This window comes from Lepidothrix coronata, unplaced genomic scaffold (assembly GCF_001604755.1).
Source record: "Lepidothrix coronata isolate B3197 unplaced genomic scaffold, Lepidothrix_coronata-1.0 Scaffold233, whole genome shotgun sequence".
In the NCBI taxonomy this organism is placed as follows: Eukaryota; Metazoa; Chordata; class Aves; order Passeriformes; family Pipridae; genus Lepidothrix; species Lepidothrix coronata.
Window position 1 is genome coordinate 425135 of NW_016690413.1, and position 23475 is coordinate 448609.

General features: G+C 62.0%; 3 protein-coding genes across 4 annotated transcripts; 1 reads left to right on the forward strand and 2 right to left on the reverse strand.

Annotated features, from left to right (window-relative positions):
* Nucleotides 1-5135: 5135 nt before the first annotated feature.
* On the reverse strand, nt 5136-8568 carry PLPPR3 (phospholipid phosphatase related 3). Its single transcript, XM_017834362.1, has 7 exons — nt 8494-8568; nt 8184-8369; nt 7924-8053; nt 7531-7726; nt 7368-7425; nt 6959-7132; nt 5136-6686 (listed from the first exon to the last, which is right to left on the reverse strand). Exons 1-7 carry the CDS (start codon nt 8566-8568, stop codon nt 5424-5426), a joined length of 2082 nt encoding a protein of 693 aa, XP_017689851.1. The 3' UTR covers nt 5136-5423.
* Nucleotides 8569-11513: 2945 nt separating this feature from the next.
* On the forward strand, nt 11514-13843 carry LOC108506925 (complement factor D-like). Its single transcript, XM_017834381.1, has 5 exons — nt 11514-11721; nt 11924-12077; nt 12320-12464; nt 12845-13102; nt 13374-13843. The coding sequence occupies exons 1-5, from the start codon at nt 11658-11660 to the stop codon at nt 13545-13547; spliced, it is 795 nt and encodes a 264-aa protein (XP_017689870.1). The 5' UTR covers nt 11514-11657; the 3' UTR covers nt 13548-13843.
* A 1954-nt stretch (nt 13844-15797) lies between these two features.
* Nucleotides 15798-23199, reverse strand: MED16 (mediator complex subunit 16). 2 transcript variants are annotated; one of them, XM_017834350.1, is made up of 14 exons: nt 23017-23197; nt 22542-22649; nt 22265-22434; nt 21287-21718; nt 20884-20989; nt 20109-20264; nt 19568-19779; nt 19143-19349; nt 18525-18735; nt 18195-18328; nt 17652-17844; nt 17195-17411; nt 16737-16820; nt 15798-15924 (listed from the first exon to the last, which is right to left on the reverse strand). In XM_017834350.1, the coding sequence occupies exons 1-14, from the start codon at nt 23150-23152 to the stop codon at nt 15798-15800; spliced, it is 2493 nt and encodes an 830-aa protein (XP_017689839.1). In that variant the 5' UTR covers nt 23153-23197. The 2 variants fall into 2 exon arrangements, with proteins under 2 accessions (XP_017689839.1, XP_017689838.1); XM_017834349.1 differs by lacking the exon at nt 15798-15924 and adding an exon at nt 15944-16140 and having other exon boundaries at nt 23017-23199.
* Nucleotides 23200-23475: the final 276 nt, after the last annotated feature.

A 23475-nucleotide genomic window follows, 5' to 3' on the forward strand; every position in this document is an offset into this window, starting at 1 on the left:
CAAGTTTTATCAGGTTTCACATTGATGCCTTTTTTAATTTCTTTACCCATCCATGCCTTGAAAGACCTAAAACCACTGTGTGAATTCACTGTAGCGCCTTGGAGTCAGGATTGTGGTGACCAGGAGCTCCCAACCCGCCCAGCACAACACTCGGTTGCATTGATCCCACCTTACTTGTGCACCTGCTGTCCTGTGCCTTAAACCTTCTACTTCTTGGGGGAAACATCCGAGCGGCAGGGAGGGGATGGGCAGAGCCGAGGGGGAGGAGCAGCTCTGGCCACGATCAGCTGGGGGAGCTGGCAGAGTGGAGAAAGGAAATGCTGGGCTGGGACTCACTGCCCGTGAGTGTCTCAATCCCAGCGTGTCTTGTGCCGCTTCCCAGTCTGCTCGTGGGTCATTGCCACCTGCATCTCAGGTGGGAGCCACCCGAGATCCTTTGTTCAGACCGAGCAGAGGTCTGGGTGGGGGAGCGTTCCCAAGGCCAAATCACATTCCAGTGTCAGGAGCGAGCCCGCGGGCTCTGCCCTCACAGAGCATTGGTGAGGGACAGGAGAGCCCCTGTGGGACACTTGAGAAGATGAATCAGAGTTTGTCAAAATTGTGTGTGTATATACCTAAACGCTTGGCTAGGATTTGGAGAATCCTTGGATACCCCATGATTAGAAAGGCGCCTGCAAGGCACCTTCGTGCCCCTAATTGGAGATTAACGAGGCCGCTGTAGCTCCGCCATCGTTCTTAGAGCATGTCTTCAGCATTTGAGCTTTTGTTTGAATCCTTGTATTATACTTTGATGCCGTTGCTGTCCTCTGTGCCTAGCAATATTTCCAGTTGACCAAATATTCTAATCTCTTTATATGCAAAAGAAATAGTTTAAGTACCTTTTATAGAATGATAAGATGGTATAAACGTAATCTAAATTTACTCCTTTGTGGTATTACCCGTGTATACTGTACTTTATTTTCTTTGTTTTGTAATTGAAGCTGTAGGGCAGGAGTAGTTTCCAGGCTGAGGTCGTGGCTGAGGATGAGCAGAGCCAAGGGTGTGAGAGAACGAGCACAAACAGCTCGGGAATGGAAGGAAAAGGACCCAGGCTAAAGATTTTTTTTACCTTTTGAACCTATAAACCCAGATGTTGTTCTAGGAAGGGAATTTATTAAAAGTAGTATGCAGCAGATCGGTTTTTCCCAATGATACAACCATTTTTTTTAAATTTTTTTTTTCTGGCTTACAACTCTTTCCCGGGCCATTCTGCCTTCTATTCCGTGTGATCCAATGTTGCCTTACATTTCCCTCTAACCTGCAACCTGTTCGGATGCAAAATAACAAGAATCTTGTACTTTTTTTCAGGGTTTTTCTGCAAATTGTGGACCAAAGTTTGTTTTTTAATTGTCTTAGTGTTGCAAGTTCTGATTTCCTTGCTTGGTGTGGGAGCTCTTGACTTGCCTAGCACTGAGTGTTTGGAAAAGTCTTAACTTTCTGTAGTTCCTCCCTGGACTCTCAAGGATATGATTTATGCTGGAGAAGTGTGTGAGGTCCGAGTGGGGGCCCGGCTGGGGCTGTGGTGTGCTGAGTCCCCCCCGTTGGCCGAGGAGGGCGAGACCCCCAGTGACAGCATTGCCCCAGCTGCTTTTGGGTACCTCTAAATCCATGCTGGAGCCGGGGACCTCCCCCTGCAGAGCTCCCTGGGGCCCTGCCAGTGTCCTGTGCTCAGGAAGGCACACCCAGGGGTCTCGGTGGCTGTCGCCTCCTCCCCTCCCTGTTGAAAGACCCTCGAGGGGACCCAGCCCGCCCAGCACAGCGGCACTGGGTGACCGGCCAGTGCCCCCCATCACCCTCCCCAGCGCTGGGGAGGCTCCTGGGGCCGGGCCCTGGCCAGGACACTCTGGGTGTCCTGTGCAAATCACGGCTGGATTGGGGTAACCGGGCCCCCGGCACGGCAGGTGCTCCCTTCGGATCCTGTGTTTGCATGTAAAGAATGTGAGTAACTAAGGGTGTACATATTTATAATTTTTTTATACCTGTTGTAAGACATGAGGGGCAGCAAAACCCAGTTTTTTATGGTGACCAGATGTATTGTATATTTTGATAACAGCAATTCCAGGTTCAGTATTGTGGAAGGTGGGTGGGGAGGGGAAGCGTACACACCATCAGAATTCCATTGCCTCTTTCAAAGAATGTTTGTAATGCAAAAAGAAAAGAAATTAAAACTACTTTATAACAACCTTTGTACCTTTCTGTAGCTCCATTATTTCCTGTTGAGATTGTAGAAGCAGTTGGTGCCCAGTCTGTACTTGTGCTTTCAATAAATTCTTCTGTATCCTTCACTCCTGATCTTCCTCCTCTTTATTGTGCCTGTTTTGCTTCTGATTTTTCCTTCTCATGTAATTCCAGCTGCCTCATTTTATTTAACTTTGACTCTTGACACACTCTGGGCTGGCAGCTGTCCCTGTCTCTGTGGAGCATGGGATGGGGTCTGGCCCTCCAGCCCCTCGGTGCTGGGCCAGAGCCCCGAGACCTGAGGCTGGTTGGGCCCTCACTGATGTTCTGCCTGTGTCACACTCCAGCACTTTTTACTTCATGTTCCTAAACTTTCCATATGTTCTGGCTAATATCCATGAAAAATAACCCACTTTGAGTCAAACCCTCCTCTCTGTAGTCCTGTGCTATAGCTGTGGGGCTGGATGTGCTGTTCTCCATCCCGTGGGAGGAGGTGCAATTCCTGTTCCCTCCATGAGCTCCCAGAGGAGCACGGTGCTTCCTTAGGGAGCTGGTTCCTTACCTGTGTGCTGAGCTCTGCTCGAGCTCCTGTCCAAAAGTCACCCTGTGTCCTGGGGGAGACACAGTCCCCACCCTGAGCTGCTGCTGTGGCTCTGCTGTCCCTGTCCCTCTGCTCAGCCAGCATTAGGCTCCAGCACACTCCACAGGCCTTGGGCCCCAGGGTTACCCAGGGGGTCTTGCTGGAGCCAGGGACTGCTGAAAGGGACCACTGTTGCTCCTCGAAAGTCTACTGGGATTTGTAGCAGCTGCCTCTCCTGGTCTCGGTGCACGTGTGAAAGCTGGACCGAGTGGGCTGTGTTGCTGCCCCGCAGGAGTGAGCAGGATCATTGCTCCTGGGTTGGTTCCCCGAGTTCTCTGGGGTCCAGCCCAGGCTTTGCATCCATTCCTGGCCCCTTGGACACTGATCGACTGCTGAAGGATCGATGGGGGCAGCGATGGCCATGGACGGGGTCCCCATGGGAACGGCTCCCGGGGGGGCCGCATCCTGCCCTGGCTCTGTTCTGGCATCCCATCCCACCCCTTCCCCGGCAGAGCCCCCCGTGCTGCCGAGCTCTTCCCGGCCTGTGTCCAGCAGTGGAGGGAACTTCCCTAAAGCTGCCTTTAACGGGAAAACTGACGTAGGGAAACCGGGGCTGTTCCAGCGGGAGCGCGCACGTCTGCACCAAAGGGCTTTTCCAGCTCCTGCCCGGAGCAGAGGGAAGGAGCTCCCTGCAGAGTGAACACCCTGAACCCCGACCTTCCCTGCACCCCCGGCCCCGCTGGGTACAAAAAGGGAATTGTCTGCCAGCAGAAACGCCAAAGCAGAAGCCCCAAATCGGGGATCCCTGGCTGAGGGCAAAGCGAGCCCGGGGATGGGGCGGGGGCGCGGCCGAGCCCTTTGTGTGTCACGAAGCCGGGGAGCCCTTCCCCTGGTGCTCACCCGGGGGACGGGCTGGGGGCAGAGGGTGTTCCCGGCGGAAAAGGTCGGGACATCGGACACGGGTGGTCCCGGGGCAGAGTCCTGGCCGGAGCTGATGAGGCGGGGGCTGGCAGTCCCTCCTGCGGGGGGATGGAGGATGAGGATGCGGACGCGGATGAGGATGAAGATGCTCCCGCTCCCTCCCGGCCCCGCGGGTCCTCAAGCGATGCAGCAGCGGCTGCTGGGGGGCAGCCCGAGAGGGGGGCCGGGGGCTGGGGGAGCGGTGCAGGAGCGGGTGTGGGGCTGGAGGGGTTCCTGTGGCTGCGGGAGCGGTGCGGGGCTGGCAGTTGCCATGGAAACCGCTGGGTCAGAGGCAGAGGGAAGCGGCGCGTGACGCCATCGGCACCGCAGTGAGCCGTGAGCGCGGGGCCGACGTGGGGCTGGTGGGCCGGGAGCCCCCGCACCGCCCCAGCCCGCGGCAAGGACGGCCGTGAGCGCGGCCTCTGTCCTGGTGACCTTCGCCGGAGGCTCCGGGTCACCTCCCCGGGTCACCTCCCCGGGTCACCTCCCCGGGTCACCCGCGCGGCCGGACGCGGCAGCCCCACGGCCCTCGTGCCCCTCGTGCCCCTCGTGCCCCTCGTGCCGCTGCTGGTTGGCGTCAGACCCCTCCGGGTCCCCTCCCAGGGCCCCCGTAACCCCTCACACCACGAGCTGCTGCCACAATCCTGCCGCTAATCCCGAGTGGCTTTTCCAGCACGGAGTCAGGGTTATGTGGATAATCCATATGTTTGCAAGGCAGAGGCTTTGGGATATCCACTGTTAATCCAATTGACAGTGGCAGTTTGGTGCCATTGGCACAGTGTCCTGTTCCGGGGGGGACGTGGCTGCCCCGGGCTGGGAGCCCCCCGGGCTGGGAGCCCCCGTGGGTGCTGGAGCCCCAGTCCTGTCCCCCAGCCGTGGGACCAGCTGCCCACACCCTGTCAAAGGAGCCCAGCCAGGGAACATCCACGTGTTTATTTGCTTTTCAAACCACAGCAGCTCCAGCCATTGCCCAATGTACTCACAGCCTGGAGACCGCCCCCCCTATACCCCCCAAAACTCAGCCCCTCTCCTGGGGCAGAGCTCAGCCCCTGCTGACCCCTGGGCCCTGTGCCCCTACCCCAGTGCCCCCCTCTCCTCCAGCCCCTGCAGTATTTACAGCTTCTGTGTGCCCAGAGCCTCAGCCCTGGGCAGACCCTCCCTTTCAGCACCAGCCCCCCTCGGCCTTCCCCACACAAACCAGTGGCGCAGGATGGGGGTCAGTGTCACAGGACCCCCAGCACCCACAAACCACCCACAAGCCAGGGCCTGCTGTCCCACAGCAGCCTCCCCCCCTGCCCGAGCCCTTGATCCATTGCCCCCCAAAGCCCGTCAGCACCATTTGTGTCCCCCCACCCCCCGACAGACATCCCCTTCCAGAGCTGGAATAAAATAACCCCTCGGAAATGTCAGCACCAGTGTTAGAGAGAAAGTCAAAGTGCTTGGAGTTGCACAGCCCTGCAGGCTGTGGGGGGGAGCAGAGCCCCCCAGCTGCCCGGGTGGGAGCAGATGTCTCAGCTGGCTCAGGACCGGCGTGGCCGTGCTCTGCCTCGCGCTGCTCGATGCCAAAGCCAACCCTGTCCTGCTGCTCCCTGCAGAGAGGGGCCCCGGCCCCACAGAGCCCCCCGAGCCGGGGCAGGGGCAGGGGGCCCCAGGAAGGTACCGGGGCTCAGTCCTTAAACCTCCGGCCCGCCTGCATCTTCTTGTAGTACAGGTCCACCTCGCTGTCTGCCGCCCCGTCCCGCTCGGCCGGCTTCCTGCGCAGCGTGGACTCGCGGCTGGCCGTGGCCAGCAGCCCCTCGGGGGGCAGGTCCCCCCGCTCCCCGCTGCCCCCCGCAGCCCCCGGGATGGCGGCCAGGCTGCCGTAGCGCGGCTCGTCCTGCTCCATGTCGCTGACGGAAGAACCAGGGGAGACACCGGCGCTCTTGGCTGGGCGGAAGCCACGGAAATCCTTCCCCACCTCACCCAGCTCGTAGGTGTCTGGTCCCTCTGGCCCCTTTGGCCCCGATTTCCACTCCCAGGGCCCATTGCCAGCAGAGAGGTGAACGACAGGGTGGTGGGGGGCGTGGGCATCAATGGTGATGATGCTGGAGCTGTCCCGCTCGGAGGGCGAGCGGTACTGAGAGGAGTCGGAGCTGGTGGAGGACGAGGACGTCTCTGAGTGCTTGGGAGTGACAGAGACGAGGCTCTGCTGCTTGGACATGGCGATGACCTGCATCAGGCGTGGGGGGTTGGCCACCCGCTGCGCTCCCCCCTTTTCCGCCACCATGACCCACTTGGCCCGCACAGCTGCCCCGCTGCCGGCCGGGGCGGCGGCGCCCGCCTGGCTCTCCTCGGGGATGTGCACCAGCTGTGAGGCGCCCGGACGGGGCTGGATGAGCACACGGGGCCCCATGGCCGCCCGCTCAGCCGAGCGTGCCTGCACCGTGGGGTACAGGGAAGGGGGCACCTCCTCGCTGGGCTCCCCCGTGCCCCGGCCCTGGGCCGCCTCCTCTGCCAGCGTCATGCTCCGGCCCTCCAGTGACTTCTGCTTCCACTCGGTGATGAGCTGCTTGGAGCGGGAGGCGTCCACGGGGACGTGGATGGTCATGTGGCGCCGCGCGGGGTCGTCCATGGAGGGCGTGTTGACGCGGGGCAGGGTGTTGCTGAAGGTCACCATGTTCTCCTTGCCCATGGGGCTGCGGGGGGCCAGCAGGTCCACGTCCACACTGGCCCTCTTCAGGCTGCCCAGCGAGTTCTTCTCCCGTGGCACTGGTCGTGCCGCCTCCTCCAGCCGCGCCTGTGGGTTCAGCTCGTCGGTGCTCACCGACTTGTTCTGGTGGTACACGGAGTCGTGGCCCCGCTGTGTCAGCGCCCGCAGCGCATCCTTGGCTGGTGCCGGCACCGGGACCCGCTCCGTTGGGGCGCGGAAGTTGCCAACAGCATGGAAAGCCTGTGGAAGAGGAAATCACATAATCCTGGAATGGTTTGTGTTGGAAGGATTTTTAAAGGTTATCTAGTCCAATCCCCCTGCCATGGGCAGGGATGTTTTCCACCAGACCACCTTCCAAGCCACGTCCAATCGGGCACTGAACAATTCCAGGGATGGGGCAGCCACAGCTGCTCTGGAGAGTGTGGGGTCAACACGGCCCCCGTCAGCCTCCGCCAGCCCCCGCCAGCCTCCCCCGCGCCCTCCCCCGGCCCAAGGGCAGGACCAGCACACACCAGGTACGCGGCGATGCCGGAGCCGATCAGGAAGCCCACGTAGACGTCGGCGGGGTGGCTCCGGTACTGGGTGATCTGGGTCAGGCCGCAGATACCAGCAGCAATGGCAAAGGCAAAGACCAGGATGGGCTTGAGGAGTTTGGTACTGTCCGAGATGATGGAATTGAAATACATCTGGGGCAGGAACAGGCTGTTAGTGACGGCCCCGGCCCAGCCCTGGCCACACAGACAGTTCTTGGGTGCACGTGGGACTGCAGGTCCCAGCACACACACACCAGTGTGCACACGCATGTCCATGCACCCACACCCAGCACAGCACACGTGTCGGGCAGAGTTTAGCTGTGCCAGTGGGAGAGGGACGCTGCTGCCCACGGCACAGGGCTCATGCTGCCCCAAGCCAGGAACTCACCGACACATAGACGGCAGCAAAAGCCGAGAGCGTCGCGTGCTGGGATGGGAAGGTCTTCCTGCAGGGAGAGGGGATGTGGACGGGGTGGGGCAGAAGCGGGGGGGCATGGTTGGCATGGGGCAGGAGGGTTGGCAGCGTGGCATGGGGCTCCCCTGGAACATACCTGGCAGAGAGGATGGCGTGCTTGTCGGTGCCTGAGCAGATGTCCTGGGTGATGTAGGGGTTGGCATCGCAGGGGGTGCCCAGCAGTGTGTAGTTGGGCTTGCAGACAGTCAGGAAGAAGGGCGCGTGGTAGCCAGTGGCCAGCTGGATGATGTCTGTCACCAGGGCCGTGGCGCAGAGCCCAAACACGTGGACACCTGGGGATGGCAGGAGTGGGACAGCAGGTCACCCCCATCCCACATGGGGCGGGCCAGGGCCCACCCAGCCCTGGGGCACCCGTGGGCACTGGGAAGGGTCCAGGGTCTGGGTGGGCCCACGCTCCTCCCATGGCAGCCAGGGTGCCCCCCCATCCCCTCCAGCCCTCGGGTCCTGCCTGGGCTGTGGCACAACGTACCCACAAACCTGACGGTGCGGCGCAGGAAGGAGTTGAAGTTGCAGCCGCCGGCGTTGATGCTGCCCTCGGCGCCGGCACGGCCCTTCAGCCGGGACTGCAGGCAGTACACCATGCCCTCCCCGACCATGATCTGGGGAGGAACCAGTGGCTCAGGCGGGACTGGGGGGTCTGGGTTGTTGGCGGGTGTCGGACACCGCCAGGCACCGGGACCCCCATCCCGGCTCTGTCCCGACCCTGCAGCCGGACGAGCCCCCACGCACCGAGGCGGCGGGCGCGGCGAAGGCCAGGCTGAGCAGCATCAGCAGCGGGATGAGCTCCTCGTTGGTCTCCACGTAGGGCATGGACAGTGCCCGGTCGTGGCACTGGAAGCCCACCTTGGCCGGCTTGAAGAGGTCCGTCAGCTCCAGGAAATAGAGCGTCACGATGGAGGAGGCCACGATGGGCAGCTGTGGGGGGGGAGAATGTGGGGACGGAGCCACGGCACCACACAGACCCTCACCCGCCATGCTGGGGCCCAGGACGGAGCCCCCCCACAGCCCCCCACCCTGTGCCCACCCACCCCACACCCACCTCCACGAAGTAGAAGCAGGGCAGGAGCGTCATGCTGTCCTTGGGGGCGCGGGCCTTCTCCTTGGGGGGGATCATGGTCCTGGGGCAGGCACGGGGGGCCCACCGGGCTGTGCCTCTGCCCTGTGGGGCTGAAGTGTCACCCTGTGGGGGGGAACAGGCACCCCTGGTCACCCTTGGTCGCTCAGTGGGGGGACACTGCCGGGACTGGGGGTGTCCCGCTTCCCCCAGGGGACCCCCAGGACTCCGAGGGGGGGCCCGACAGAGCCAGGGGGTGTGACAACAGGTGGGGCTGGGGCGGAGGCTCGTCTGTCGCGACAGGAGGCCACTACCGCGACAGGCGGCGAGGATGCTGCGGAGGGCGTGGAGAGGGGGTGTGCCGCCCGCAGAGCCGGGCCGGGGATGGGGGTCCCCGGGCCCCCCCGGCCCCAACCCCTGAGACCGCACTGAGCCCGGGCTGCGAAATGAGGGGGAGCATAAGGGGGATGGAGCGACGGGGGGGAACGGCGGGAGCGTCATAACGGGGGGGGACAATAATGGGGGATTAATCGGGAATATGACCGGGAGGGCGGGGGGCGCAGTGGGGAACCCCCCCTTCGCAGGGACCGTGCCGCAGCCGCGGGCGGGGGTCGGGGCCGGGGGATGGGAGGAGGTGTCGGGGGAGGGAGGAGCGGCCCTTTGTGCCGGACTGTGCCCCCCACTCACCTCAGAGGCGGCCCCGGGGCGCAGCGGGGCGGGGGGCGCGGTGGCAGCTGGGGGGTCCCCGGGATCCGGGATGCTCCTGCCTCGGCGGAGCGCGGGGAGCGGCAGCTTCCTCCGCCCCCGCGTCCTCCTCCTCCTCCTCCTTCTCCTCCTCCTCCCCCGCCCGCCGCTCCCCGCCCCGCCCCGCCGCCCCCGGCCCCTCCTGGGGCGCCGAGCCCCCATCGAGCCCCCGTCGGGCCAGGGAGGGGCATCTAAGGGGGTCTGGAGGGATCTCGGGAGGTCTGGGGGGGTCGAGGAGAAACAAAGGGCCGGGCGGGGCCGAGGCAGCAGCGGGACCGACCTCGCCGGGCGCCGCTCCGCACCCCGGACCCTGCCCGGGCACCGAGGGGAACCGGGGGGTCCCGGGGCCGCCGCCCACCGGGGCTCCCTCCACTGTCGGGGCCCCGATCGACCCTTCCCGCCCTGTGCTGCGTGAGGGGTGTTGACCCCCGACCCGAGGAGTCTCCTGCCCTGCAGAGCCCCCTCCCTCGCCCAGGGGCTGCGGAGACCCGGGAGGTGCGAAGCGGGAGTCCCGCAGCACGGGGGGGGAGGTGACCGCCACACCCACCGCCCCAGAGCTCTGCCACCCCCCGACACCCACCTGGCTCTGTTGGTGGGGGGCACCTGCTCTTCCCGTGGCACCGGGAGGGGCTTCGGGAGGGACTCGGGTCGAGTCCTGGGCCCGCGGTCACGAGGAGCCCCAGGGACGGTGCCGGGAGTCACCCCCAGCAGGAGCCTTGTGTCTCCCTAACTTGGACCTGAGGAAGTGGGTGCAGCTCCCTTTGTTCCCCGGGGACTCCTGGCACCTCTCGGGAGGGGGTGGCACCCCGGCCCCGTCTGTCCTTGCCCCCTCCACCTGCAGTGGATCCCGGCCGTGCTCTACCCAGTGCCCCGCCCCACACCCCATTCCCTGCACCCCACCCCATCTCCCGTTCCCTGCACCCCACACTCGGCCGCTGCACACCCCCTGCCCACCCGCTCCTGGTCCCATCCAGGTTCTGCGTGGCCCCACAAGCTGCCCTTGTTCCATTTTTGGCCCTAAGTGGGCAGAAATCTCCAGGCGTATTTAACATCTAAATCCCGAATCCCTGGAAGCCGCGATTAAGCCGCTCTCCCTGCAGAAAATCCCCAGGCTGAGCGACGACCACACCACCGCGTGCTCCGACCCCCGCCCGCCATGTGCCACCAGCACGTGGGGACAGCGGGGACGCGAAGCTGCCCCCGCAGAGGGACCCCTGAGTCCCTGGGGACCCCCCGTGCCCGGCCCCCTCCTCACTGGTGAGTCTGTCCGGCTGCTGCCGGGGGTCCCTTAGCGTGGGGGGCCGGGGGGTCGAGAGTCGGGGGATGGAGCGTCTGTGCCACCAGACAAAGGGAGCACGGCAGCTCGGAGCTGTAGAGGCTCTGGGAGCAGGAGGAGAAGGGGGGCGGTGAGATCCAGCCCCTTGCCCGGTGTCCCCGGGAGCCCTGTTCGGTCCTGCCTGCACTGGCGGGAGCACGGCCTGACCCAGCTGTGGGTGGCCACGGTGGCCAGTGGCTGTCCCGGCAAAGGGCGAGGGCAGCGTGGCCTCGGGCGGGCGGGGATCCCGGCCCAGGCCCCGCGGAGGAGCCTCGGGGCGGGGTGAGGGGCTCCGGGGACGAGCCCGGGCGGGGGCGATGGGCGGCTCCGGAGCTCGGGAACGCGCCGGGACCGGGCGGGATCCGAGGCGGTGGCTCCGCTTAGTGGCACCGGGGAGAAAGGCAGAGGGGACCGGGGCTGCCACCGCCACCGGCATCCTCGGCACCGCCGTCATTGGCCCCCCGCCACCGCCACCGCCATCCCGGACACCGCCCCTGTCGCTGCCGTCACCCTTCCCACCACCGCAACCCCCAGCTCTGCAGGGACCCCCTCGGGGTTGGGGTGACCCCCGCGGCCCTGACCCCGCTGTCCTTGTCAGTCCGAGGGCAAACCCAGGCGATGGGTTTGCATCCCTGTGCACCCACCGAGCTGGCACCCAGCACCCGCCAGGGACCCCCCCACGCCTGGCGGGGGTCCTTGCTCTGAGTGGGGGGATGGAATGTGCTGGAGCCTTCATGTGCCACGAGCTGGAACTTTTTAGCATCAAAAACCCCGGCACAGAAATCCCCGGTGCCGTGTGCCAGGGCCAGCAGCTGGGCCGGGCTGTTTCCTCCTCCCACCCTGTTTATACCGAGAACTCTTGACCCCTTTTATAAGCTGAATATTTCAAAACACTCGGCCCACGCTGCGGAAACCCCCCCGCTCTCCCTCGCCTCCCCTTTCCTGCCCCCCCCGCTGTCCCAAACTGGACATAAAAGGGAGCCCCAGCCCCAGCCCCGGGTGAGCAGCGTCCACCCCGGAGCCCCCGCTCACCCCAAAACTCCCACACACCCCCAGCTGGGCAGAGGCACCGCCGGGCTCCTCCACAGCCATGGGGCTGAGTCCTGCTCCCGTCCTTGTTCCTGTGCTGCTGCTGCTCGGGGCCACAGTGAACGGTGAGTGCACCCCCCTGAACCCCGGGATGGGGCCAGGGCAGCGACGTCCCCAGCACAGGGGGGGTTCCTGCCCAGCCCCCCAATTCCTGCCTCCACCTGCAGCCAGGTGCTGCCACAACCCACAGGGTCCAGGAACCCAGCAGGGTACCACGGGAGTGACACTGCCCTGTGCCCCTCACCTGACAGGGCCTCTCTCCCGCAGGGCAGCCTCGGGGACGGATCCTGGGGGGCTACGAGGCCAGGCCCCACCTGAAGCCATTCATGGCCTCTCTGCAGCTGGACGGGCAGCACGTCTGTGGGGGCTTCCTCGTCGCCGAGCAGTGGGTGCTGAGCGCTGCCCACTGCACTGAGGAGACGTGAGTGGGGGATCAGCTCCGTGCCTGGGGGGCTGCTGGACTAGGGCCAAATCCCACTCTGCAGCCCTGACTCTGGTGTCGGAGCGCGGGGCTCTGATCCCGTCTGCAGTGAGGGCTGAGCAGGGGCTGCAGGAGCTCCTGGTACCCCTGGGGGGCTCTCTGGTCCCCCAAGCACCCCATTTCCATGGCTTGGTGCAGCAACACCCCCACTCTGTTTGTCCCACACTCTGACTCTCTTCCAGGGGTGACAAACTCTTCCAGGTGCTGCTGGGTGCACACTCGCTCACGGAGCAGGAGCCCCACAAACGCCTTTACCGGGTGCGTGCCCAGTTCCCCCACCCCGGCAGCAACAAGCACAACAACAAGGACGACCTCCTCCTCCTCCAGGTGGGCTTGGGGCCACTGGGACCCTCCTCCCCACTCCTGCAAATCCCGCTGTCCCTTGGGACCCTCCAGGGTCACTGACTGAGGACAGAGAAAACCCTAAAGGTCATGCTGGGCCTGATTCCCCTGTGCCTTCCTCCCTGTCCCATGGGACTATCCCTGCTTCCCCCACAAAAGACCTTTGAACTGCATCCAAACGCCTCCATCTTCCTCGTGGCTCCAGCTCTGGTCTCTGGCTGCACCCTGGGGCTCTGGTCAGGAAGCAAAGCCCTGAGCGTGGCCAGGCCTGGGGTGATCCTGGTGTCAGGGCTGGGCTTGCCCTCCCTTGCTGGATCGTGGCACAGCTGCCCCCCTGACCCGGGTCCCCTCTTGCTTGGTGGCAGCTGGAGGAGAAAGCGGAGCTGAACGCGGACGTGCAGGTGCTGCCGTTCCAGCGGGAGGACAGGGACGTGGCGCCCGACACGGTGTGCGAGGTGGCGGGATGGGGCATCACCAGCCACAGCGGGAGGAGGCCCGACAGGCTGCAGCAGGTGGAGCGGCCGGTGATCAGCCGCGACGTCTGCAACCACCGCACGCGCCACGACGGCACCATCACCAACAACATGATGTGCACCGACTCCCGCAGGAAGGACACCTGCAAGGTACTGCCTGCCTCCCGTGGGCCCGTGGCTGGGGCTGCCAACCACCCCGGGGGGGCCGGGAGAGGGCAAGGCAGGAGAATTTCCACAGCCCGGGAGAGGCCGGGGCAGTGGGGCAGGAGGAGGTCACGTCCCTGAGGTGAGGGGGCTCCGTACCCTGTGCTGGCCACTGCAGGGCAGCTCAAAGGAGCCTGGAGACAGCAATCAGGGATGGGAGATGGGCTGGGGCATCCCAGCAAACCCTTGGCCGTGCTGACGAGCCTTGGTCCTGCAGGGGGACTCTGGTGGCCCCCTGGTCTGCGGCGGGGTGGCCGAGGGAGTGGTCACCGCCGGCTCCCGCGTCTGCGGCAACTACAAGAAACCGGCCATCTACACCCGCCTGGCCCCGTACGCGGCCTGGATCGACGGCGTCATGGCCTCCGCCGATGGGGAGGGGGACACTCGCTGAGGGGACCCCGGGGACCTGCTCCACGCCACGGCTTGCTGCTGCCAGCACGGCCAGAGCACCCACGCCGCTGCCCCGCTGCGCACCAGGGGCTCCCACCGCCGCCCACCCCGCTCCCGGAGCGTCCCCCCACAGCAGGAGGGGACGGCAAGGAACCGGGGAAGGGGGTCCCTGGGTCCCTACTTGCAAAGCACAGGGCCCAGCTGGGGGAGGATGGGGGGTCACAGTCCCCCACAGGCTTCGCTGAAGGTGCCCAAAACACTGCCCACGATCGCTGCAATAAAGTGATGATTTCTGCAGAGCTGGGAGTCTGTGCAGGAGCCCCCCACTGAGGGGAGCTGTACATGGGGTGGGAGATGTGGAGATTGAGCCCCTGGGGACTGGGTGGCCTCGGGTGGGAGCAGGGGACACATCCTGTGGTGTGGCCATGATAAGGTCCACAGCCGGGACCTCCTGCAGGGTCATTGTGTGAACACTTGGGAAAGCAGAACCTGCCTGTTGCTGATACAGCAGCAGTGGCTCCAGCTCCTACAGAGGGATCTGTGCTGGGACCCAACAAGACTCTTACTGGGTCCCTCTTGTCCCAGGAGCCAAGAAGCAGGGCGAGGCACAACCCCATCTTCCCACCATAACCCTGGTCCTTGTCTCATGTCCCCCCCACAGACCCTCATTCTCCAAACTCCCCAGTCCTTGGAGGGAGCGGGGCCAAGGCACAAGGGATGGGAGCAGGGCAGCAGCATGGCCCAGGGCACTGCCAGACCCTCCCAGTCCCATCCTGGGAGCTCCATGGTGGGTGGGACATGAATGTCTGTTCCCCTGCTCCATCCCAGCGCTGTGCTGCTGCTCCCTGTTCCCAATCAAATATTAAATAACCCCAAACCTGTTCTCTGAGAAAAAGAGACTCACAAAGGGCCTCGGTTGAGTTTTACTTACAGGGGAAAAGAGCCTTAACAAGGTGCAGTTTCCTAATTAGACATTTGATTGTCCTTAATAACCAGCAAAACAGCGAGGGGGAAAGCTCTGTACAGCTCGTCCAGCTCTGTGCAGTGAAACATTCACTGGAGTTTGGGGAATGAGCTCTCTGTCACCAGCTCCAGTTCTCAATAATAATGAAAATGCAGTTCCAGAAGGAATGTACAAAAACTGGCTCATTGCTTCCCTTGAAGGGTGTGTGAGGACATGAAATTGGCTGGTTGGGACGCAGCTGGAGGCTGGGAGAGCTGGGAGAGCTGGAGAGCTGGAGAGCTGGAGAGCTGGAGAGCTGGAGGCTCCAGGCTCTCCCCACTAAGAGCTGAAGGACCCTGGGGAACAGAGCAGGCCCAAGTCACCCACCTGACCCCCAAAGGGCTGGGGTTCCACAGGCACAGCCTCACTGGCACCAGGAGGTTGTGATTTCCTGTCCAGTGCAGCAGCAGCCAGGGGGGCCACGGGAGGGCAAAAGTCCAACAGGATTTTCGGCTGCATCACGAACGCTCCTCCTCCGACCCGCTCAAGTGTCTGGCTTTGCCCGAAGCTGGAGACTTACCCAACCCCAAGGATTTCATGTTTTCTACTCACGTGTCCATAAGGATGCAGCATTGACCTTGAAAACATCCATTTCCCCTGCCCCTGGCAGCTCTTTTCCTGACAGATGCACTGGGGGCTTTCCCATGGCTCCCTTGCCCTGGCCCTGCACTGGGTGGCCACGTCACACCACAGAAACAAACCACATGTTCCGTACAAAATTATGGGAGTTTTTATTTACAACAGCAAGAGCCAAAGGGGGGTTCATTCCAGGCAGCAGCACTCGTGTTCCTGCTCTGATCCAACACCGATGGGCACGCAGGCGACAGCTCCTGTCAGAGGGGCAGATCTGCTCAGGGCCCAGGAGTGCCCAGCCCACGTGGCACTTCTCAAGCAGCCAGAAGCACAGGGTGGATATGAAGAACCAGGTGTTTGTGCACCACACTTGGGACCTTGTTCCCCCCCAGCCACCCTGTCATCTCTCTCTGCCCAGAGTGCTCCGCCAGCACAGCCCTGACACACAGCCAGGCTCTCCCCTCCCAGGCCCCAAATGATGGGGAAACCCCTGGCATTGCCTTCCAGCTCTTCCCTGGAAAAGAAGAGCTCCCTCCACTCCGTTTTCCAGCACAGCTCAGCAAGGCAGAGTGGCAGCAGTTTGTTCCAGGAGAGGAGCTGCTGTGCCCTTGTCACGACCCCTCCATGGAGGGAGCCCCACACAGCTCTTGGCCCCCACTGTGCCCCAGGAAGGGCTCAGGAGTAGCTGAGGGGCATCTTCCTCCACAGCCCCCCGCACAGGCAGTTCTTGATCCAGCGCTGCTCCCACTGCTTCACCGCTGTCACCTTGTTGGGCGACTTCAGCATCGTGACGCAGCCGCACCTGGGGGGACACGGGGGGTGCAGCCAGCCCAGGGGGGCCCAAGAGCCAGGGCTGCTGGGCTGCTGCACGGATCACGCAGGAGTGGGGCCATCCACGGGGGAAACCAGCTCCTGCCATCTGCAGGTGACTCTTGAGAGCACCAAAACCAGCTGAAACCAGCGAGCAACAATCCTGCTGAGGGCCCTCCTGGAGCCTGGCGTGGAACAGCCCCAGCTGCTGTTTACACATGAAACAGTCATCTCACAAAAATGATGTGCTACAGAGGCTTTCTATTAAACCCAGTAATTAAAGCTAATTCAATCACATGACTAGATGGATGTTTTTTCCCTGAGCCATTATCCTGAAATCCAGGCTCTCCCGTGAGGGTGGATGAGGAGGCCAGCACGAAATGCGAGCCTGGGTGGAAAGACGACCCCAAACTGGGAGCAGGGGTGCTGGGTGGTTCCTCCCCCCAGCCCCACTCCAAGCACACAGGTGCTTTAAGGACCAGCCCTGCACAACTGGGAATCATATAAAGGAGTCACTATAGAGACTCCTCCAGGCCCAGTTCTGGCTCCACTGACCAGATTGTTAATTTATGAACTTAAATCTCATCTGTTTGATTTTTAACCCAAGGGCCAGGCCACAGAGAGGCCACTCTCTGATAATGCCCTGAGTGTCCCAGGTTGGGGACATCTTAGCCACAGCCATAACCAGCCTCAGAAAGCTCCTGAAGGACAGCCAGGACTGTGAGTGCTGCCCAATCCCAGGTGCACAGAGCAGTGACCTGTGTCACTCACCTGGTGCACAGAGCAGTGACCTGTGTCACTCACCTGGTGCAGGACTTGCACTCCTCCGTCGGGTACGTGCCCAGGTGCAGCCGCCTCAGGTGGTCAATTTTGGGCTGTCCAGGGGCCCTGGGGAGGGAAAATGGGACTTGCCCAGTGTCACTTTCCACAGGCAGCTCCCAGGACAGGGAGCTGCATTTCAGTGGCCAACCTGGCAGAGGCTCTGCCCACCCAGTGCCGCGGGATTTGCAGACACAATAACCAATTAATCACAAACCAGAGAGTTTTTCCCCCATTTGCCATTGCTTTTCAGTACTTCAAATTCCCAGCCCATCACAAGTGGAGAAATGGATTCGAGCAGAGAGGATAAACTGCTCTTGGGTCAATCCAGCAAGAGGACAAGTCAAACCCCCAGGTGTCCCAAACCACAGAGCTGCCAAGAGACCACAACGCCTGCAACACCCCTTCTCACCACAGCACCCGCTCGTTCCACGTGTCTGTACCTGACAAAGGCATCGAACTGGGAAGAGACAGTGTGGCCAACGAGCCCAGGAGCCTTCCCGAACTGCAGCCGGACCAGCTGCTTGTTCTGCAGCTTGCTGATGATGCCGTCGTTGATGGGCAGCCAGTCGATGTTGGGAATGAGCAGCTGGCTGGGCAGGAGGCAGCACTCGTCGATCAGGGCATCGTCAGGCTCCGTGATGTGATTTTCCTCACGACCTGTATGGAAAATGAAGCAAAGAACCAACGACACTTTTACAATCCTGCTTCAGAGCTCCAGAGAGCTGCGTGCACCCTCCTCCTCCACTGCCAAGACAGCCCGGAAAACAATAACCCTGGCAGCTGCACTTGCCCTTTCTGAAGGCATCAGACCCTTGGAGTCACGTCCCACAGTCAGTCCTTGCACGCACCAGCCCCACCGAGGCAGGAATTACTGTTCAGGGAACGGGTCACACTCACAGCACAGCCAGAGCTTGGTCAGGAGCCGGAAGAGCAGGGACATGCTGTCCTGGGTGTCGGAGGTCGCCGTGTACACGGGGAGGCAGCTGGGCTTCAGCAGCCCCCAGATGCGGATCACCACCATCAGCTCCCGGAACATGCCGAGGGACGCGCCGTCGCGCAGGAAGCTGTGCCCGGGGCGCACCGGGGAGCCCTGCCGAGGGACAGCGGCGTGGGGGGGTCACACCCGCCCCAGCCAGCGCTCTGCACCCACACAGCTCCTGTTTCCAGCAGCACTCACCCCACAGCACCCGCTGCCAGGGATGCGGGAGGTCTGCAGAGCTGCATCAGGTTCCCTGAGTCCTGTGGGTACCGTGCTGGTCACTGCGTCACTGGCCCCAGTGGGCATGGGAGGGGCCCTTCCCTAATTCTGCTGATCCTTACACTCCTCCCCAGCGCCTCCCACACCCCACAGGGAGGACATGTGGCCCTGGTTAAAACTCCCCAACACTGCCCACGGGTGTTTGCACCCCCTCAGTCTGTTCCTGGGAGTCCAGGTCTCACCTGGTTGGGAAGGCTGGCCAGGAGATAGAGTACAAAATCCCCCACCCACTGGATGAGCTGCTGCAGGGACTGCAATGTTGTCATCTCCAGGACAAACTCTTCTGTCTTCAGGTTAATCATCACCTTGTCAATGTCTGGAACAGAAGCAAGACATCACCTGGCTCAGGAATATGGATCCAAACCTCAAACCCTCCCCAGGGAGGTCACCCTCCTCTTCCTCCTCAAACCTAGGAGTTGCTAAGACACTGTGGCACTTTGTACTGAACGATGGGGAACAATCCAACCCCAAACGCTGGGAAGGCAGTGTGGGATGCTGTGAGCTGTCAGTACCTACATCGGTGATCTTGGAGCAGATCTCGGTGAGCCGGTCCCCGGGGCTCTTGTCCGGGGTGTTGAGGAAGTGGGGGCGCAGCAGCGATTTCAGGGTGCAGCTGATGGCGATGAGGAAGAGCTTGGCGTGGTAGTCACACACACGGGCGATGGTGCTGGAGGAGAGTTTGCACAGCGACGCCTTCATGGCAACGATGCGTGTGGAGAGGACCTGGGCGACGGGGAGATGCAGCAAAATGCACAGGGAAAGGCAGAATTAGCATAAGCTCATTAAAGCTGCTGCTGCTGCTTTATTTTCTGCTCTCAATTTTTGCCACAGGAGTGACAGGAATAATGAACATTGTGCACGTGAGTGCTGCTGTTCCCAGAATCTGCCAAAAATAGACTTCACCATCTCACCCGAAGTCTCCAACAGGTAGAGACCCGCTGATGCCAGTGACAGAAAACACTGCTATCGTGGAAGCCCGTCCCAGCTCCAGCACTGCCTGAGCCAGGCACTCAGAGAGCACAGCAGAGCCGCCTGTCTCCCGAGGAGTGGCACTGGCTGCTCCCCACTCCCAGTCCCTGAGCCCCCCCATGCCCACCCTCGAGGTGAACCCAGAGCTCCTGCCCACCGACCTGCTGCAGGGCCGCGTTCTGGCGCATGTACTCCTCGTGCAGCTTCTCCACCAGGTTCTGGACCATGCTGGGCTGGACATGGAGCAGGATGTCCCACCAGTCGTAGCCGGTCACCATGCAGTACTCCAACAGGAACAGCAAGTGCCGCAGGGACATGTTCATGTCCAGCACGTGGCCCATGGAGGGGGAGATGCGGAGCATGCTGAGCTAAAGGAAAAGGAACACTGGCATCAGGAATGACCTTGAAAACATCCAACAAAGCTACAGGGCCACTCCTGACACAGCAACAATTCCTGCAGCCATGGGGCACATCCCTTCCCATCTAACAGGGATCGCACAGCTGGAATTCCCAGCATTTTCTGAGTGACCCATCATCACCTGGAGAGCCTGGATGAGAACTAACCCAGCTGTAAGAAAGCACCAACCTTGCCGTGACTGTCCACGCCAGCCAGGGCCAGCGAGGTCCAGGAGAGCTGCATGGCCTTGAAGTGCACGAGGGGCCCCGCGGTGCGCGGGCGCTTGAGGGACGGCTCGTCCACGGGGCGCTGCGAGGAGGAGCCGTAGAACACGGCCATCATCTGCAGGGACAGCCGGTGCACGATGTGCACGCTGCCATCGTGGAAAGCCAAGGCCAGGCCTGGGGACAGGAGACAACCGAGGCTGAGCCAGCGGCTCCTCCCAGCACGGCACAGCCCTCGCCCGAAGCTCTGGCCACCATCGAAGTCCACGTGGCAACGAGGAGCAGTCAAAGGGCTGGGGGCTCCCAGGCCCCACGTCTGCACTTCACAGAGATACTCCTCTTCCCATGGAAACACAACGGGATGGCTGGGAAGACATCATGCCTTCGAAAGTTCTGCATGAACATTCCACAGGCTCTGCTCCCATTTTTACTTCAGGTACAGCTCAGAAGTTTAAGTTTCAGGCAAAAGCCATGTATTTAAGAGAAAGACAACAGGAACTCCTTACCCAACCCAGGGAAGAATTTGGTGTCATTTGCCACCTTCAGATCCGTGTTGGTCAGGGAGATGGGCAGCTTTGGCAGTGCCACGGCCGACACCCGGTCCAGGTCGTTGGTGGCAGACAGGATCCTCCACTTCAGGATCATGGGCTGCTTGTCTCCCACTGGGGAAAATAAGCAAGTAAGCAAGACATCTGTCCCTAAGAGATCAAATCCCCCGTTTCTGCCCACACTCTCCAACCAAGCAGGATCACAGACCAAGCACTTCATTCCACCAGACCAGTATATTCCCCAAATACTTCCCATATGTTTCCCTTGTATTTCCCTGGTTTTTTCCCTGAATTATACAAACAACTTGTTTTGCCAAATTTCCCCTCATGGAAGGCTCTGCTGGGGGTGATTAGAGAATCCTTATGCATAATAATCCTTTCTATTTCACCAAACACACTGCCCTGATTGATTCTGTTCTATCTGAGATCGGGTGGAGCCCAGGCAGCCTGGGCAGGGGGTTAATCCAGCTCTGCTGCCCAACCCTGGTCCTTTGGAGGCTCTGCTCCCAGCAGGAAGGATGGCTGCGAAATTAACAACCAAACCACTTCCTGGAGACAGCAAGTCGCTGCCTACGATGCAAACAGATGAGTGAAGCATGTGACTGAGAACACCTGAAAATAAATGTGGGATTCTGGATAACCCCATATATGAGATAAGGGATGTGAGAACCTGTCCTGCCTTTCCCCTCAGACCACACTCCTGTTCTTAAGAGCACGTGGTGCAGACACTCACCCACAGGTGAGATCTGCTGGAAGATGTTGTTGACTGGCAGGCCCTCCTTCCGCAGGGACCAGCACTCCACGATGCTGTTGTTTTGGTTGGAAGCACAGAGCAGCACCTGCGGAACAGAGCCCCACGCACGGGGGTCACAACGGGGAGGGCACTGCCCCTGCCATTCCCACCCTCTCTTCCCAGGGTCCTGCTCCCACTCAGGTCGTGCCCCGCCAGCAAAAAGCAGAGGATGGAATCAGTGGGAGGTAACGGTGAGGTCCCTAATTCCAGCTGCACCAAAACGTCAAGGGCAGTGCAGGACACGCTGGTCACCTTCAGAGCCCCTGGGGAAGCCAAGGTGGAGCAAACAGCCACCTCCTTGTTCCTCATCGAACTCCCACCTGCCTTAAGAGCAGCTGCTCACCTGCTCCGACATGTCCCGAGCCAGGAACTTGAGGTGAGTGATGGCCGGGTACTTGTCCTTGCGCGCGGGGTCCGTGGTGCAGCGCATGAACAGCGACGGCAGGATCTCGGTGTCGATCTTGCACTTCTCGTTCACCACACTGACACAGACCTTGTAGAACTGCACGGGGGAGGTGCTGCTGCCGTCCGACGTGGCCACCACGATGTTGCCCCCGCCCGTGAAGGCGACGTCGGCCAAGGCCACGCGGCAGCGCAGGCGGCACAGGCTCTCGGTGGCCGTCAGCACCTGCCCGTTGGGCTTGAGGAGGGACACGGTGACCAGCCCACTGATGGTCACGGCGATCCAGCCCTCCATGGGCTTCCCGCCGAACAGCGTCAGCGACGGGGAGAACTTCACCCTGGAAAACTTCTCGCCGAAGTTCGACGCTCCAGACTGTAACAAAGGTCAGCAAAACCGAGGCATTTGCACTCTGTGCCTGTGGAGCTCTCCTCGTGGGAGAGGGGCAGGATCTCTGCAGGACACCACAGGAATTAAAAGCAACAGAAGCAGAGAACTTGTGCTTGGCAGCCTCGGGCCTTGGGAGCCTGCAGTCAGATATGTTTCCGAACAGGGAGCTCATCTCCCTCTTGGTCCTGTGCCCAAACCCCTGGATCAAACCTCAGCACCTCAAACACATTTCCTCTGAATTACCACTGGTCAGGAAAGAACTGCTCTATCTCCATGTCCCAGCCCAGAACTAAAGCACCACACTAAGAGAAACACATTTAAAGTGCCAAGAGAAACCCAGGTTCTAAACCCCACTGGAATTCAGCAGGAACCAGGAATCTGACTTTCCTCTTTGGCAAAAAACTCCCCTACCGGACTTGGCCAAGGTCATGAGGGAGCTCAGAGCAGACAGAACACAGGTGGGATCCCAAGTCCTTTGCCAAGACATGAGCCAGTGTTCCAGCCCAGGTTCCCCCCGGAGCTGGGACAAACCTTCTCCACGTGCAGCGCCAGCTTGACACCGTTGTGCAGCCAGGACAGGGCCACCACCGGGTCCCCCTCCACCACGCTGCCCACCGTGCTCTCCCAGCTGTTGGCCAAGTGATCTGTCATGCTCCAGCACTTGATGTGTCCGTCGGCATCCGCCGAGAGCAGCCTGGAGCCTGGGACAGCAGCACTGTGTGAGAACAGGGGGAACAGCCCAACCCCCCCAGAAATTGCCCTCCATCGCTCTGGGACACAGGGACAGCAAGGAGGGATCCCAGCTCACCTGACTGATCCCACTCCAGACACGTGATGACCTCAGTGTGCCCAGAGTTCACGGAATACACGTCCCAGGGGTGCTCGGTGTCGATGATATGGACCATGTGGGTGAGATCTGCAAGAACACAGAGGTGACTCCCTGTCCCTCCTCACCAGCCACTGTTTCTGAGCCCACAGAGCCTCAGCTGATGTGGGGAAAGACATTAAATACTTTACATAAATGATTTTGGGCAGGATAACAACTGTGCTGGGAACTCAGTGAGGGGCCAGACACCGACGTGGAGCTGGTCCTGGTTTAGGGGAACAACCGGGGAACAACCACCCATTGGACACTGTTAGAGGCTGAGGGATGGGAGGAAAAGCAGAGCAGCGTTCCCTGCCAGGGCTAGGGCAGAGCCCCGGCCTCCCGGCCCAGAGGACCCTGGACCAGCCGGTGCTCCGGGAGCTCGCAGAGGTCCCCCCGCTCCAGGGGAACACGGTACCTTTCTCCTCCTCGTTGCGGAGGTCGGTGGTGAAGGCGATGAGGTTGCGGCAGGACCAGGCGCACACGAGGGGGATGGAGGGGCAGTGGTTGCTCTTGGGCTTCTTCTCCCACTCGCACACGTACGCCAGGTCCATCCCGCCGGCCGGGCCCCGGCGGGCACCGGGACGCGGGACGGGCTCGGTCCTGCCTGGGGCGACACACGGCCCGTCACACGGGCACGGCCCGCAGGGACCGACCCGGGCGAGGCCCCGGCGGGCGGGGAGGGTCCGGGGGGGACACAGGTCCCGCGGGATCCCGGGGGATCCCCGGTCGGTCCCGGCCCGGCCGATCCCGGTCCCGCCGCACCCACCGGCGCGCGCCGCCTCCCGCCGCTCCCAGGACCCCGCCCCGCCCCCGCGGGCTGCCCCGCTCCGCGCCTCAGGCACCGCCGCGGACACCCCCGGCCGGGGTCCTCAGA